The sequence below is a fragment of the Pagrus major genome, chromosome 15 (genome assembly GCF_040436345.1).
Source record: "Pagrus major chromosome 15, Pma_NU_1.0".
NCBI lineage: Eukaryota > Metazoa > Chordata > Actinopteri > Spariformes > Sparidae > Pagrus > Pagrus major.
In genome coordinates, this window is record NC_133229.1 from 9,835,933 (window position 1) to 9,853,012 (window position 17,080).

The 17,080-nt window shown below is 37.8% G+C and overlaps 1 protein-coding gene across 1 annotated transcript in view; it reads right to left on the reverse strand.

Annotated features, from left to right (window-relative positions):
- Nucleotides 1-778: 778 nt before the first annotated feature.
- lmbrd1 (LMBR1 domain containing 1) overlaps nt 779-17,080 on the reverse strand; it is a 68,354-nt gene continuing 52,052 nt past the window's right edge. Inside the window, exons 14-16 of the mRNA XM_073482093.1 lie at nt 16,718-16,799; nt 2,646-2,737; nt 779-2,182 (exon numbers count right to left, since the gene is read on the reverse strand). Coding sequence (XP_073338194.1) covers nt 2,072-2,182; nt 2,646-2,737; nt 16,718-16,799 — 285 coding nt within the window. The 3' untranslated portion in view covers nt 779-2,071. The remainder of the gene's footprint in view (nt 2,183-2,645; nt 2,738-16,717; nt 16,800-17,080) is intronic.

The window sequence follows — 17,080 nt, forward strand, 5'->3', positions numbered from 1 at the left end:
GGGCCATGACGAGACAAAGTTGCACTCTGAGCAGCAAAAGCCCTCTGATCTGACATGTTGATCATCCTCTCTGCTGCAGTTCCGGGGCTCCATGATTTTTGGCTCAAGGCTCATATGGTTTATTAGCGCATGTGGGGGTGGCACATCACATAATGGCTTTACTCAAAGCAGGCTTGCACAATAGTTATGACAAGGTATGCATACCACAAACTCCTAATTGGACACGCACTCAAAATTTCATGCAAATCCATCCGAGGCAGGCGCTGAGTGGTAATATGCTAATCCAGGAACGGATGTATTTGACTGTCACTTTCATTTGATACGTGTCCTTATTGCTCCAAAACTTGTTTAAGTGTCAAAACCTGAGCTTTAATCGGCATAATACACTTCCTCACACACAGAATTACTGATGGTGGTTATGTGCTTTGCGGCTCCTTAATAGAATTTGCCAAATCTGACCACAGTGTAGTAATAGTTTGTCAAAGCGCTCATTATAGTCAGGGATTAATGAAGATAAATATGGTAAGTAACACAGAATTAAAGGCTGGTTAATTTAGTTTATGTCTTTATCACAAACTTTATATTCGAGAGAGATGATTTCATAAGGAAAGACTCAATAGCAACCACATTTTATAGACAGCAGGAAGAGGAATGATCAGGAGGAAGGGACTGGTTATGGAAAATGGCTGCAAACTGTCCAGAGCTGCAGAAACACCGACTCAAACACCGGGCATTATAAAGTCGAACTGCTGAACTCACTCACTTCAAACAGTGTGAATGACTGTCATCATCATGTTGTTTTATTTCTTTGAATACAGGTATCATTAAATATTGACACAATGTCCACAACAGCTGCTGATTCTTAATAACTAACCAGATCTCAAAGAAAAAACATGAGATTCAGGCTGATTTCCAAAATTTAGGGGAGCATATACGTGTATATACAGTACCATGTGCCCATCATGTCACTGTGCATTCATGAGGCACAAACATTTGGTCTCCAAATAAAAAAAAAGAAGAAGTCATTCATCATAATATTGTGTCAGTTTGTTAATTAACTCAACAGTGTGCATTTATTTTGACACTTAATACACTGACAGAAAATCAAACACAGCAGAAAAAGTCATTAATAGTTCTATGTAACAAGCCTGCTGTTGATCAACTCCACAGCACTGCAAAACAAGAAGTACTGCTTAATTAAAAGAAAATCACATCCATATCTTTGATTAATATATTTTTCTCATGCTCTTCCAACACAGAGAGCAAAAAGCAGTTGAACCCATTTCATTTAAAACCAAGAATAACTGAAAACATCAGCTGCAGTTGGTCCTTTACATTTCAAACACAGTGCAGGTATGTCAATACAGTAACATTTGCTTAAATAATAATGGTCTGAGACTGCAGGTACCTAAACATAGGGGGGAAAGCAGCCAGCCCCTAGCACTATTTAACCTCAGACAAAAACAAGCTAAAGAAATAACTTTGAAAATGTTACTGCTGTCAACACTCAGGAATCATTATTTTTATACCAATTACCTTTTCAGAAAACAAGCAAGCAGAACAGTTTGTGTAGGCTCAATTGTCTTAATAATATTTCACTTAAAAGGTAAATTAACGTCAACCAGCTCTTGATTCTGTCACAAAATAACCTTTAAAGGGTCTAGAAAGTGCTTGGAGGGTTTAAAAAGTAAGTTTGTGTCCAAACTCTGTCTCAAAATAAAGCTTAAAGTTTGGGAGCAGCATATGACTCCGTCTCCTCCAGCAGAAAAATGACCAATTTGTGTCAGTTTCAAACTGTTGATAAGTGAATTCTCAAGGTAGGATTGAGTTGGGGGACGCTCCCAGAATCCCAAAGTCATCAATAATATTGACCGAGAAAGACACAACAATCAGTCTGAGCGGTCTCATTAAGGGGGAGGGATGTGTCAACTCGAAACAAGGCAGGAATCCACCGCAATTACTCCTTAAAAGCAATAAATTACATTAGGACAAATTACTCACATTCATTTATATTTTCTTATGAAATTGTACTTTCTAGTCCCTTTAAGTTATGGTTGGAAAATCTGTCGTCTCAGTGTACATATTCATCATCGCTCACGTCTGAGTCATCGGCCTCCACCTCTCCTTCAATCACAGACTTCTTCCCCCTGCAGCAGGACACCACCAGACCAATGAGGAAAGCCTAAAAAAAATAATAAGCAAAGCTCGCATTAGAAAATATTTCATAAGGGCCATTTGATCGATAGAATGCATCCACAGCAACGGGAAGGAGGCTATTAAATGTTTTTCTGCTGAGGAGATTAGCTGTGTGCATTCTTGGAAAATCATTTTCCAGTAACCTTTTTCTGAGTAGAAATTAAATTATGTGCTTCTGCTCTCACACTCGTCCCCGGTGCAAACACTCTTGAACTGCTTTTGAACTAAATTAAATGTTTTATAGATGTTGTTTCTGTGGATGTTTTGCTGCTCCAAAGATACAAAATAACAATTTTCACTGTTTTGTTATTAATCACTGCCAAACAATGAGAAAAGTCTCAGCCTGTGTGAGCTCTTTTTACAGCCCAAATCCATAAAAAGAACATTCTACTGTGATTTTGACTCGACTTATCAAGACGATGACATTTTCTTTGCATCCTTGGACTCACCCCAATGAAGGCCCAGTTACCAAAGTAGTAGATTGTGCTGAAGAACCAGAACTTGTGGAGGAAAAGATAGGATCTTGTCACAATGCACTGGTCTGAAAAGGAGAGAGAAAACACAAAGACATCCTGATAAATCTTTCTGTTAATAAAAAGTATACAAGTTAACATAAAAATGCATGTACAAACACATGTTTACATTAAAAACTAAAGAATTTATTTATTTATCTCTTTAGAATTGAGAGCAAAAACATTGTGCTAGAGTTACTCCTACATGTTGGGAGATGGTGGAGACATCTGGCCACATTTCGGATTGAATGAAATTACTGGGAAGCATGAAGTGGAAGGGACAATTACCAATTACTAACCATGTTAGCTGCGTTCCCTGAGCTAACGTCTGCAATCACTAAGAATACAGCAGGAAGAGGCGCTATCAAACTTGCCGTCCAACTCTGAGAGGTGTGCGCAGCAGAGTCATGTTTATGATGTTTGCCACATTCAAGCAGTGCCCCGTTTTAAAACTGCTATGTGAAAATGGAATCTTTGTACATTACAGCACACGTGTAATGCATTGCAGACGGATTTCTGTTTTGTTTTTGTAATGTTTATATGCACTGGGGTGGGTAACACAGATACTGGTATTGAAGAGGTATTGAAAAGTTTTTATATTGTAGTCTGTTGGGGTCGGAGTTCAGATTTATCTAAGTGCTTGTATTAATGGATGAAAAAGTAGCTGTTTGCAGTAACAGAAATTGAGGATGCTATACATTGAAGAATTGTTGGCAGGTGATTGTAGCCACATAAAATCACGCGCCCAGTGAAGATTCACACCACTATTATTTTCCATCATGTATTTATGTCACAATATTGTCAACTTTTTCTTTTTATTGTGACACCCGTTATTTCTTTGAATAGAGAAAACATTTCATCAATCTGCAACCGAGTGGAATTTAGAAAGTTTAAAGTTTAGAAAAATGAGTTGTTACTGAGAAAAATGGAAAAAAATGTAAACTGGTCTTTAAACACAGTGAAAAAACAAGAGTGGATTTGCCTTCACAGTGTGGAGGACATTCATTGTACGTTGCCTATATGCATGTTTGTTCAGCACCACTTTTGATTCCAGCCGCGAGTCGAGATCTTGTTGTCTGAGAAGTGGTGTTAAAGGTCAGTCCTATCCAGAAAGCAGATTTCAAATTATTGTTGTGCAGGCTCATTCTTGGCCTTGGGAAAACACATCTGCCCAAAATATTGTCAAGGTTCACTTTCTGAGCCATTCCTTAAGAGGAACGCGTTCTCATAAAACTTTAAAAATTTTAATGTTTTTCATTAAAAAGTTTGCTAAGTCACAGCATCCTCTGCCAAAACATCTTCTGGAGTATTTCTTCTTCTTTTAAGTTTAGTATTAATCGATACAGAATCATTGAAAGGAATAGTTATAGGAAATACATTTCTCCTTCAAAATGATTAATGAGGTGGAAAGCTACAAGAAGAATATTTTGGCACAGGAGGACAGAAGACAGATATGTAGCCTGAGAAGACAGGATTTTTGGTTTTTAGAGAAGTATGAGAGGTAACTTCTCTGTGCCGTGAACTATCATCAGGCCTCGGTCAAGGACGCCGGCAGGAGAATTAACCTGATACACGCTTGTGATGGTAGGGGAAGAAAACCCCTGCAAGCCTCGAGTAAAACCCACGCAAACACAGGAAGAACATGAAAACTTCATACAGACTCCGCCCCAGACGGGAATCAAACACTGAATCTTCTTCCTGTGAGGAAACAGTGCTAGCTCCTGGGCTCCCGTGCTGCCCTGATGTTTATATTCACACAGGAACAGCGCTTGTTATACATCATTGTTATTAAGGGGCTTGCGCTCACTTAAGAGCCAAAAAGCAGGCTGCTATTACTACATGGAGCGGTCCCTGAGGCAATTTTGTCACTGTAACTCAAAAAGACAACCAGTCTTCTGAAAAGAGGAAACCCATGTCCCTGTCAATGTGAATATGGCTTAACCAATAGATAAAACTGGTGTGATGCAACATTTAATAGAGTCTTGCGCCAAATATATCAAGTGTTACACACTGGAAAGGCAAAAGGTAAAAGCACAGACACGCAACAAGACACCAACAAATTGTGAAGACAGTCAACCGTAGGTTATGGGTTATGCATGTAACCCCGATTCTCTGATGAGGTACGGAGTATGCAACTCTGTTTGGGACCCTCTGGAAGCTCTCCAGATTATTATTGTGAGTGAACAAGTACAAAATTATGATCTTATTATCAAAAGGATCTGAAGAAGATCTTGTATGTATATGTTTGACTCAACTTCAAATATGTGGAAGATATCTCATTGTTGCTTTTATTTAATATCAATGGTTATATTCTGATTGATGTCTCCATCTGTCTTTGTATGAGCCTTTGATATTCTACAGCTAAGTGCAGCCACAGTCATGAATAAACCAGTTAAGAGAACATTTCTGTTTACCTGTGATGTGCTTGCCATACCGAGGATGGAAAAGTCCACTCGCAAAATGTACGAAAAGCTTTCCTTGCTTTCCTGATCTACCAGGCAGCAGCTTACTAACTAATTTACCAAAAAGACATTTGGAATTTTGGTTCCTTTTTTTTGTTGATATCAAAGTATTGCTACTGAATGTGTGAAGCCTGAGAGCACATTAGGAAAATTCAAAAGAGTAAAAAAATGTAACATTATACAACAGTACTACTTCGATTTCCACATAGTGCCATTCAAACTGACCTTGCTAAAGGTCAGCATAACTCGATTCTGTTATGTTCTCAAAATGATATTTAGTTGCTGTGACCAAGGACAGCTCAATTGGTATTGACTTAGCAAACACAAACACGTCAAAACCTTAAACTTGAAGAAATAAACTCATTTATTGCTTATAAACTCCAAATGCTTTCTGTGCTTTATGCCGGTGACATCACCTTTGAGTCTGAGCTCTCCAGCTCCTGACAGAACTGATACTGCTATTGATCTGACTGGCAGAGACGGCAGGAATAATAAAAAGAATTCTTAAGCTGAGTCATTCCCCTTTATGTGCTTGAATGGGTATTGGCAGGCATGGGAAACGCTGATGACGTTGAATGTGGAAAGTGCCAATGATATGCGTGCAGTGTCTGGGTCTCTCTTCAGTGCTCTGATTGTTTTTTTTTTTGGTTTTTTTTAAGGGGGAAAGGGAAGGAAAAAAAATGCTTCCCTTAAGATCACATGTATTAATTAGCTCAGCCACGCACACTGAAGCAATAAAAGAAAAAATCTTTCAATATAATCCTAATAAGACTTGTATAATTCCAAAAAAACAAGGCAAGAAAGGAAGTCCACAAAGCTTAAGTGAAGACGAACCGCACTGTCTGGCTATGTTAGAGAGCCATCTGGAGCATTAACGCTAACCCTGCTGAGCTGCTCCTATCACACTGCTTCTTACACAGCTCTTCACACTGACTTGAACCCCATGAACAGTGCAATCAGAGTTTTACCGAGCGACATGACATCGAGGTCCAAAGCAATAACTCAGCCTGGTTCAGAATTTATTCATTAAAAGACAGTCTTTTCGAAAACTTTCTCCTCCAGAGTGTTGAATTTGAAATCTAAAAAAATAGGCAGATCCAGGTCTGTGCTCTTTCATGTATCATAAAGATTAGATAGAGTGGGCTCACAGGGCTCTGAAGGTATACCAACAATGGGCTTGTACTTAGCCAGGATCAACAGATAATAGCAGAAGCAAGTCTATCTACATCCCCATGACCCCACTCTATTCCTCCAGCACCTCAGCCATCTGTAGCTCTCCAGCTGCTCAGCTGAATTGCAGGGCTCCGAGTGGGACTTGCAGATGGTTCACAACAGTGGTCTGCCTAAATATATTATCATGTACACCACTGACCCACTTCACCTTGAAATCATTACCGTGCTCCGATAAGAACATGGGGCAGTGTGCGAGTGCAGGTAATTTCACCTTGACTCATGATACCTGGGTGAGTGGTGCCCCGTGTAGCATGATGCATAATGTATAACTTTCATCTCTGCGTTCAAACACAAACACATGCAGGAAACCCTGAACACATAAACAGACAGACAGACAGACAGACAGACAGACAGACAGACAGACAGACAGACAGACAGACAGACAGACAGACACACACACACACACACACACACACACACACACACACACACACACACACACACACACACAGTCCTTTGTGAGAGCCTTTCTATCGGTAAGCACTCATGTTCCTACACTGTGCACTTTCAACAGAGCACTTTCATTCCAGTGTCCTTAGAGGATGCTGCTGTTCCTTCAACACAACTATTTTCAAATCTCTGGCTTTTCATATTAGTGTTATGGATGAATGTTCACCAAATGCATCTTCATTGCAAAATCTTTTTTTTTTTTTTTTTTACTTGCAGAGAAAATCCATTTGAGAAGCATTCAAGAGCTTCAGATGCAGACAGACACAACAGGCAGCACATGTCAAAGTCACCTTACCTTACTCGACCCAACCTAAACCACTCCTTAGACTAACTAAAAGCAAAGAAACAAAGTTCCTGCTATTTACAACGCGGGTCTTGTTTTCCGGTACTGTTAAGGTGTTTACACACAGTGGCGAATAAAAAAACTAAAAAATGCTTGCCTGCGAAGACGTCACATCAAAACTATTCATAATGGTAGTGACGTGAATTTGCAAATTGTATGCTCCAATATGCACGTTTGCAAGATGTGTATGTTATCACATTGAAATAATACCTACTGCAGACTAAGGGTAGATCGATTCATCGGCCTGGCCAATATTCAACATTTTTACAGTTATCGGGTTTTGTTTTTTGTTTTTTATGTCTGATTGCTGATAAGATAAAAATAAAAATAAAAACCACTCTGGTTTCAGTGTCCACAACACTATCTGATGTTACAAGTAATAGCCAATCACACTGAATAATCTGAATTTGCTCATTTAAGTTATTAAATAAATTAAGTGGAATGAAAGTATTAAGTAGCAGAAAACTGAAATATTGAAGTAAAGTACTTTTAAAATTGTACATAAGTACAGTACTTGAATAAATTGCACTTGGTTACACTCCATCATTGGTTATTCTCGACTTTGAGATCTTCAATTTTTATTTTTTCTGTAAATGTATATCGGTTCCAATTATTGGCTATCGGTCTCCTGGATTACTTAAAATCAGTATCAGTATCGGTCCTGAAAAAATACATATCTATCAACCCCTACTGTAGACCAGAGTTACAAATGAAAGGTTGACCAGAAATTCCCATGTACTGCATGGTAAATTTACTGCTTTTATCTGGTCATTTTTTAGATCTGGGGATGCAGCTACATCACCAGTCTAATCTATCTGAAGTCATATCAGACAATGTCACAACTATTTAAAGATAAAATACATAACATTTCAGCATTAAAATGTCTAAAAACAACCAGACCTTTACTGTATATTCTGTTGAGTTGTGTACTTGCATTATTCCAAATATTTCCCACAATGTTTAAACCTTGAGAATTAGGTAATTCTTTTCAAGGTAACGGTGCATTTCATTTGGTTCGCCTGACAGATATTCATCAGCAATGGTTGTTGTTTAACAACCATGACAACAATCCCCACGATCCCATAGTACTTGTGTTTTTTGTTTTTCCTTTGTTTGAAAGACCCCCAGTGGCAGAAATTACATACGGTGAATTTAACAGACGGATGTACATCCAACATTACTCCAACACTCTCTTTTTTATCACTGTTTTTTGGTCTCAACCAACTCCTGAGGGAAATAGCTGCTCTATAGCTGCTTTCAACAGCTTAAAAAAGCTGCAGCTGCAGCAGGAAATAAAGATGAAAAATAATGATTCGAGCAGCTTTAAGCAAAAACCGTCATTTTAATTAGACTCATTTAATGCCTGATCTTGATCAGAAAGAGTTTTTAATTCTATTAATTAATAGGAAGTCTGTTCAATACCAAACAAACCAATTCTACCCCTCCATCTATCCATCTATCTATCCATCTACTATCTATTTATCCATCTATCTACCTATGAAAGGTAAGGCGTGTCTGTGGATTACAAGATAGACGTTTTTCTTCCAAGAGAATACGTTTTGATTGACATATTCCATTGTTACACAAATTGATGATGATCCCCTTGATGCAAAGACAATTACTATTAATTTGTGTTGGGGTTCAGGGAGCCTCCTGTTGAAAATTGCCTGGGCACCTGACATCTCAGAGGCAGCACATAAAATTAGGACCATCTTCCACCCTGAAGCTCTTTAAAACAATGCTGTGGGAACTGGCAAGTTGCTAGGAAACAGACAGCGGTCCACAGTGTAAAGTTTCATCTGTGGGATTCAAACAAGAAAAATGTGAAATGTCTTCCAAGGTAGCTCATGGTTGGAATTCAGCTTACAGAATGAGACGGCATCAGGGGTCTAACACTATAACGTTTTTAATTTCATCTCTGACAGTTTCGACCTTAAATGTGGAAAGAAAAAAGAGAGAGAGAGAGAAAGAGACCCAAAGGGCATGTAGTGGTAAATTAAGCAACTGTGTCAAAAACAAAACCTGGAGTTGGATTTATTGATATTAAGTGTGAAATAAACTTTCCTTGCTGCAATAGTGCACTTTTATATGTTTTTGACCTGCCTTTTAATAAGAAATGATATTGAGTTAGTAGAGAGTTTTGTAATATGCCTTTCATGTACGCACAGGGTTTTTCAGGAAATTTGACATAAATTACCTCACAAGAATCTTTTGGTTTGGCGAAAGAAATTGAGTCAGGTGTGCTTATGGACAGAATGTCATTAAAATCATCGGTCAGACTGTCAGGAGAACTAATGTAACCGACAGTGGGAGTTACAGATGTGATGATGGAGGCGTTAACCTGACAGCAATAAACAACAGAGGAGACAGTTAATTACTTGAGCAAGGGAGTGATTATTAGAAATGGACATGAAGACAGATAAATCTGTGATGGGAGGTGTCACAATTAAGAAAAATTCAATGCAACAAAAAGTGAGATGAAGGCCTTTTTTCAAATGGGTCTGATGAATCAACATCTGAGATCCTCAACAATTAGACAGTCAGTCAGACAAAAAAAACATAAAATATAGATCATCATATCATCCAAGAGGGCGGTGAGTATGAAAAATACCATTTTTACTGACAAGGGCAGATGGGGGATGTAGATGAACTTATATGAGAGTCAGAGATTCTGATCAAAGACACTCGCCCACCATAAGCTGCAGCATGACGGTGGTGAGAATAATTTGAAAGAGCAGCCTCATCTAACGCTGAGAATTCCTTAGCGTTAGATGAGGAAAAAGTCAGGCTTCTTGAAGCCATAAAGGTTTTAACATGAAACACACTTATACTTTTTTTTTTATTAGAAGAGCTTTATCCTACTGGATATACTAAAATATGGTACCAAGAGGAACTGGAGCTCTTTTCAGAAAGTTTGAACGTTTATTTGAACATTTCTTAACAATTAAGACACTAGAGTTTGAAAAATGAGTTGTTACTTAGCAAAATAAAAACAAAGACAAAGTGAAACCAAACTTTATTTAGTGCTGCAAGGGTTCACGTTTGTGTGTCAATGAGAACAGATATACAGTGGGGTCCAAAAGTCTGAGACCACAAATCAGAATACTGCTATTGTGTTTCGAATGTAATACAATTTTCTTCATTACCAATTATAATATCAGCTCAAGTGTGAAACATTGAATCTTTGATAGATATCCATTTATTTCAGAATATCTCAGTATTTGTTATGTTATTATTTGTTATGTCCTTTAATGACAGCATGCACTGGAGCTTGCATGGACTCCACAAGCTTGTGTAAAACCTGATGACTTATGTTATCCCAGCATGACTTCAGTGTTGACATGACAAACTTTCATGTCATGTCACAGAAGGCCTGGTTTTCTCACTCTTCAAGCACCCCCATAAATGTTCAGTGGGCTTTAGGTCAGGTAACTGTGAAGGGAAGTCCATGACAGTCAGGACTCCTTGGTCTTTATTGGTCTTCAACTTACAAAGTTTTGATGTGTGTTTGGGCTCATTATGCTGCTACAGTATGAATCCACCACAGGGTGTAGCACATTGCTGAAGAATGGAGGTAATACAGTACTTCTCCTAGGTCAGGGTGGAGTCAGTGCTGTGCAGGTATCAACCTGCCACCATCTTGTTTCACTGTCGGTTTGAAACACTGTGGTATCTCTTTTCTGGTTGTCTCCTTACATACATCCTTCTGTTACTGACTCACTCATCCACAGTGAAATTCTGGCATTTCTTCACCCACCTCAAGTGCTTGATTTCTCTCCTGAGAAGTGGTTTAGAAACTGCTACTCGTTCACTGAGACAGCCTTCTTTTGACTGTCATTTTGCTGATGGGAGTTTTGCATCCCTTTTTTTTTTTTTTTAAAGCAAATTCTGTATCTTTGATGAAGTTGCTTTTCTATCTCTCAATGAACTAAGCTTGATGTACTGATCCTCTGGTGGTGTGGTCACTCTGGGTCTGCCTGATCGTGCTTTGGATACAACTGATGCTATTTCATTCTTTCTTCTGATTATTTCTAGGTTTACGTGACATTATTAGAGATTTTCACTGTGGTCTCAGACTTCTGGACCACACTGTTAGATGAAATGGACTAAGACAAAACTATTCCCAAGCTAAAATAAACAGCTGCTAAAATGAGGAGGAAAGCAGCATCACTACTAGTTGGAGGTCCGGATAACAGAGGCTCATGGAACGATAATTCTTTTCCTTAAAAAACCTTCGTACACTGTGTCAAATCACATACTGAAGAGGGTGCAAGGTGTGTGAGGCCATGGCATCCAATTCCTGAGGATCCATTTCCATTATGCTGAATAATTGAGTAACGGTGTGGTAATGACCTCAGAGTAGATAATGGAGAGCTCGACACTGAGTACCTGCTTACCAAGATGTTAGTGTCATTACACCACTGTGACCAACTGGTCAATCAGTCACCAGCTTGACTTCTACTCTCTTTTTGCCTTTGCTGTCTTTTTTCCCCGTGTCACACTAAGAGTTATTACAGAGAGATGCCCTTGCAGATGCCCTGTTCCTTTTCTTTTTCTACCCGAGTATATCACCATTGTTATTCTTCACATCCACAGCGAGGGGCCTTGTCAATTCATATTCATGTTTCTGAATCTCTTGGTCATGCTTCGGTAAAGTTTTTTCTCCCAGGAAACATGGCATGAGGAATACTCTTTCCATGTTTACAAAAATACAGATATAGTACACTGTCTGATTTAATGCTGTAGCTCTGGATTTGAGAGAAGCTTACAAGAATGCAACCAATATTTAAATATTTTAATGCCATACTATATAATTCTTGCCAATATAATGTCATGTAATGAGAGTGCGGATGGAATATAATGCATGATACACATTCTCCTATGTAGGGCAATACTGAATTAGTTTTGTCAACAATATTGATTCATCAACACATATCAATTCTGAATCTTTTAAACAGTTTCAATGCTCAGTTTTTACAGCTGTATTGATATGCAGGTACCAGATGTGCTTTCTCACTCTCTCTTCTCTTCTATGTTCCTAAGAAGTTAGATAGTGAATCTTTAGTACAGTCATTCTGCTGTTCTCCACTACAAAAAAAGCCTACATATAGATTTGAAAGCAGAATATTTTGTGAGATAAAAACATTATATGAATTTTGGCCATGTTACATGTTATCCCAAGTTTTGATGTTTGGATTTTACAACACTCCAAGTTATTGAAATGTTTTTATCACAGTCGGAAACAATGGTACATAGCCAATACTGAAATCTAATTGTACTGAATAGTATAATATTAATAATATTAGCCTATTCATTATCTTTAATTGTGCAAAAATACTGGGTTTGAATAGGATGAATAGACAAATAGAAATAATAAATTAAATGATAATAATAAAATAAAATAATAAAAAGCTGCGCAGCATTCAAAGGTTGATTTAGATTTTGAATGTCAATGTTATGAATGAAGCTCCGAACTTGATACAGGACTATGAATTGCATATTTTATGCGAATGCCATAACAATGCTTTCCCATTTACATTTAATCATCATGACTTTTCAGATTGAAGCTGCTCATATTGACACAAACAAACAACGGAAATTGCTGTATGAATGATCTGGTAGCACATTTAGATGAGCTTTCTAACTGACACGTAGCCACTTAGTACTCTACACTCATACCTCTCTCCAACCTTTTCACTGCTTCAGGCATTGTGAAATAAAACAAACCACCTCATACCAATGGCTGATGAGGTACTCTCTTCTTTATAAAAATATGATTATGTGAATTAGGAAAGAAAGAGTTATACTCTTCCACCATACAAAAAAAATCTTTCACCTGTTACTTTGTACAGTATATCATTCGATAAGCTTTTGATCGTGTTCCCTCTCAGTCGCATGTGTTGTCTCTGCTTGACACTTCCTCCTCCTCATGGTAGGTGGTACAACGGCTGTTATGAAAGCAGGAGCTGTTTCCAAGAAGGCCAAAATAGGATCAGTCCTTCTGAGCTTGTTGAAGGAGAGAGTAGAAATACTGCTGGCCATTGTCCTAGTGACTCCACGACTCCTTTAATGTAACACCACTGAAGTGTGCCAAAACGTCTGCCTAAATGAACAGATCCAATAATCCTTTGACACGTGCCCTCTGTAATTAAAAGTAGTTGAACATATATATATATATAAAAAACCAAACTGATTTCTGTTCTTACAAACTGTGGGTCTTGTGGTGCCAGCAACTCATTATTTCACTTACTTAATTCCGCTCAGCTTCAACAGCTATCAACAACTTCTCTTCTAGTCAGATAGGAAACAGCTTCCAGGCTGCGATAAAACAACATGACGAAGAGGTGAAGAATCATGGCTGAATCTGTTCGGGTTAATTGTGATAGTTGTGGGACAGGAACCAAATTACTTGTTTGAGAAAAACAAACAGCCAAACAAAGAAAAGCCAATTAATTTCCCCAATTCTGTCTGGGCAGTCATGTAAACAAGAGTATTATGGGGGATTGTCAGTTTACGTAATTGCTCAATGTTGGCAGTATTGGTGTTATTATCACATGTAAACATTGCTGGATTAATATTCCAGTTTCTTGAGTTTTGCAGTACTTACGTTTTTTATTATCTCTTACTATTATAATTGTTATGCACTTAAATACTTTGCAATAATTGAATGCAACCTTATTAACTGTTTAGGTAAATGTGATTAAAGCTGCCAAAACAATACATCATGTTTATTGTATTTTGTTTGGTATATATACTATATTTTCCAGATTATGCACTTCCATAAACTTCCCAGTTTCACCATAAGCGTCACTACAATTAATGTATTCATACCAGTTTCTAAATATGCCTCTCTTTAGACATGGACCTCTAACCAAGAAAATAGCAACGAATGGCTGCTTTTAGTGCAAGGTGCCAATGATTCATTAGAATAAGGCCCAAAGAGATACACTTCTTTCAAATGTCAAAAGACCATCAGCACCTCCACCCTGTATAGCCCTGATGAAGTCACAATCATGAGCTAAATCCACTGCTGAAAGCCCAACCAAATACAATAATCACTTATGGTTCTTTCTTGATTCAGTTTGTATTTAACCTAATCAGCGCAGGGCAGCAGTGTAAAAGAAAAAAAAAAAAAAAAAAAAAAAAAATTTCCAGAGCCCAAAGTGACATCTTCAAATTGCTCCTTTTGTACAACAGACTGTCCAAAACCTGAATTCTTTTCATTTACTATCCTAAATGGCAAAGAAAAGTAGCAAATCCTTATATTTATCAAGCTGGAAGGAGCAAATGTTTGACATTAAAATACGATTATCATAGTAGGCGGAGATTCATTTTCTCTTAATTGACTGATCGATCAATCGACTAATTGTTGCAGTGTTCAGCAAAGTTGTTTCTGTATACCGAGTATGATTCTAATATTTTACAAATAAAAACTCAATAACACGTAATTTATCATACCATTACTATCTGCCCATAAATTATATCACAATGTCCCTTTGCAGGTTCGAGGAGATACTTCTATGATAAATTATTACTTTATCAACAGAGTATAGCACCACACTTTCAGAGGGAAATACCTTGTGGCTCATAACAAATGGCGTGTCATAGAATATGGCTTTGAATATGCACTGCAGTGCTCTGAATTAAGTCATGTAGTCGACACTGTGCAATCAATTCCTATCTTGTACACATCTACCAGTATGCCACCTCTTTCTATACTATAACAGCAGCATAATGAAAAGAACAACGAGGACAGTGATTCAACAAAAACTTTTTTTGTTATTCTAGACAGCTATCAGCCATTTGATTTCCACACAGCCTTTTTGCTACAATGTGTAAAAAATCAGTCTATGCTCCCTACAGGTAAGAGAGGACCTGAATGTATATTGACTACACATCAGATTATTGTAAACAAATCATATCATGTCTTTGATCTCTGAAGTTACTCGTCTGTCTCCGCTTATATTTCTTATTTTCTGCCTGTCTTACCCTGTCTCAACAATATTTTCACTACTGTTGGATAAAGTGAAAATTATTCATGAAGACCGAGTCAGTAATGGCTATCTGTAACATCTTTGCCGTATTCAAGCATACACCTCATTGTCATTCCAAACTTTGCTGCCACAACAGGTCCAGACTCACTTGTGTCTCTCAATGGTGATGGGAGTCACTTAAGGAAACGTCTTCATGGGAACTGAGACACGAGAGGGGACTCTTAAGATAACACAAGCTTTATGTGGAACTTAAAAATGATATAATATTCCCAGTGACAATATAGCTAAAGACATACTGCAAATAAAACAAGACAGTTACCTCATTTTCCACGCCTACAGTTGCTTTCAGCAGTCTACTTCAAAGCCGCTAAGACGCTATTTACAATATTTATTATCAAGTAAGACTACAAAATGTTCTTGAAAAATCTATTTGTGACCCTTGTAGAGATGACAACCAACCTGATGCAGTACAGGCAAAACTTCTAGCATCAACAACATTAAAAAAAAAAAAAAAAAAAAACTGTAATCAACCAAATTAAAACAAAACATACAACCTAATATACCCATATTCCAACATATGTTCAACCAAACAATAATGCAATGATTTTCAGACTGGTACAGTCAAAGGACAAATGAGAAAGAAAATACATCTGATATTTAGAGAACATCAAATATTCTTAAATTTAAATCTAATGTAAAAATAACAACTCCTACCTCATTGTTTTCACAGGAACTGTTCTCTATGTCTTATTACAAACTTGACATTTAAACCCATCCCCACTCATTAGCCAGTAGTTTAACTAATTGCGATGCAATTCTATGTCTTCGGGAAGAGCAGTTTTGGCCAGACACCTTGATTCATTTGAATAAATAAATAATTATCCCCCAGACTAATACACCTCCGCTAACACAAACAAACATGCACAAGAGCCCACACAGTCCAACGGGTTAAAGACAGACCCTGTGGAATGACTTCACTAGTCTAAAAGTCAGTCTGTGTGTGTTGTATTGTAGTGGAAAACAAGGGCAGGGATCTGAGATATGACAGGTATATCAAAGAATAAAGTATGTTTGTGATCTTGATTTCTTTTTTTTAAACCTTTACATGAATGATAGATTTGAGTATTGCATCATATCCGCTCCACCACCAACAAGAGCCGTCCTTCAGCACTCAGCAAATGAATAAATTAACATGATAAAGCCCACTGGTGTGATGTATATTCACACGTTTGTGTTTTCATGGCTGATTTACTGTAATAAGCGCTGGCATGGATACAGCAAGAGGCCATGTACTGCATTACTAAATGTTTGTCCTTGGTATTATTCCCTCTAATGAATAATGAATGGTAATAAAGATTACTGAACAGTGTTCTACACGATATGGCTGGGTTGTATGATGTCCTTCCTTTCTTCTAGTATAGACTCGACTTGTGAGGAATAAATCTTTGATGATGTTTTGTAAGTTCTTCCAACATCTCACATAAGACCAGCGCTACCTTACTGTGCTTGCCGAAATGACAGACTTACCCTCAGGCGCGTCAGCATCACAGATCCTCGTTGTGCCAAAAGTAGCATTCCCAGATGTAGGACCTGCTGAGGGCATCTGACTCTGATCAGAAAACAGAAGAGGCATGTACCTGTTCAGCAAAGGAGCGTTACAAACTTCTTCATGCGGTACAAACAGTTTACGGCTCGAGAAGGACCATGAAACCATAGTCTCTGAAAATCTAAGATACAAGAATAATACCGAACAGCATTTGGCTTTTACTTATGAATTATAGAATGACCTTGTTACGTCAAAATAACAGAAAAATCACCTGGAAGTTTTGGTTCAAGATGATGCTCTGAGTTTTAATTCATATACTAACAGAGCAAAACAGGCTTTTATTA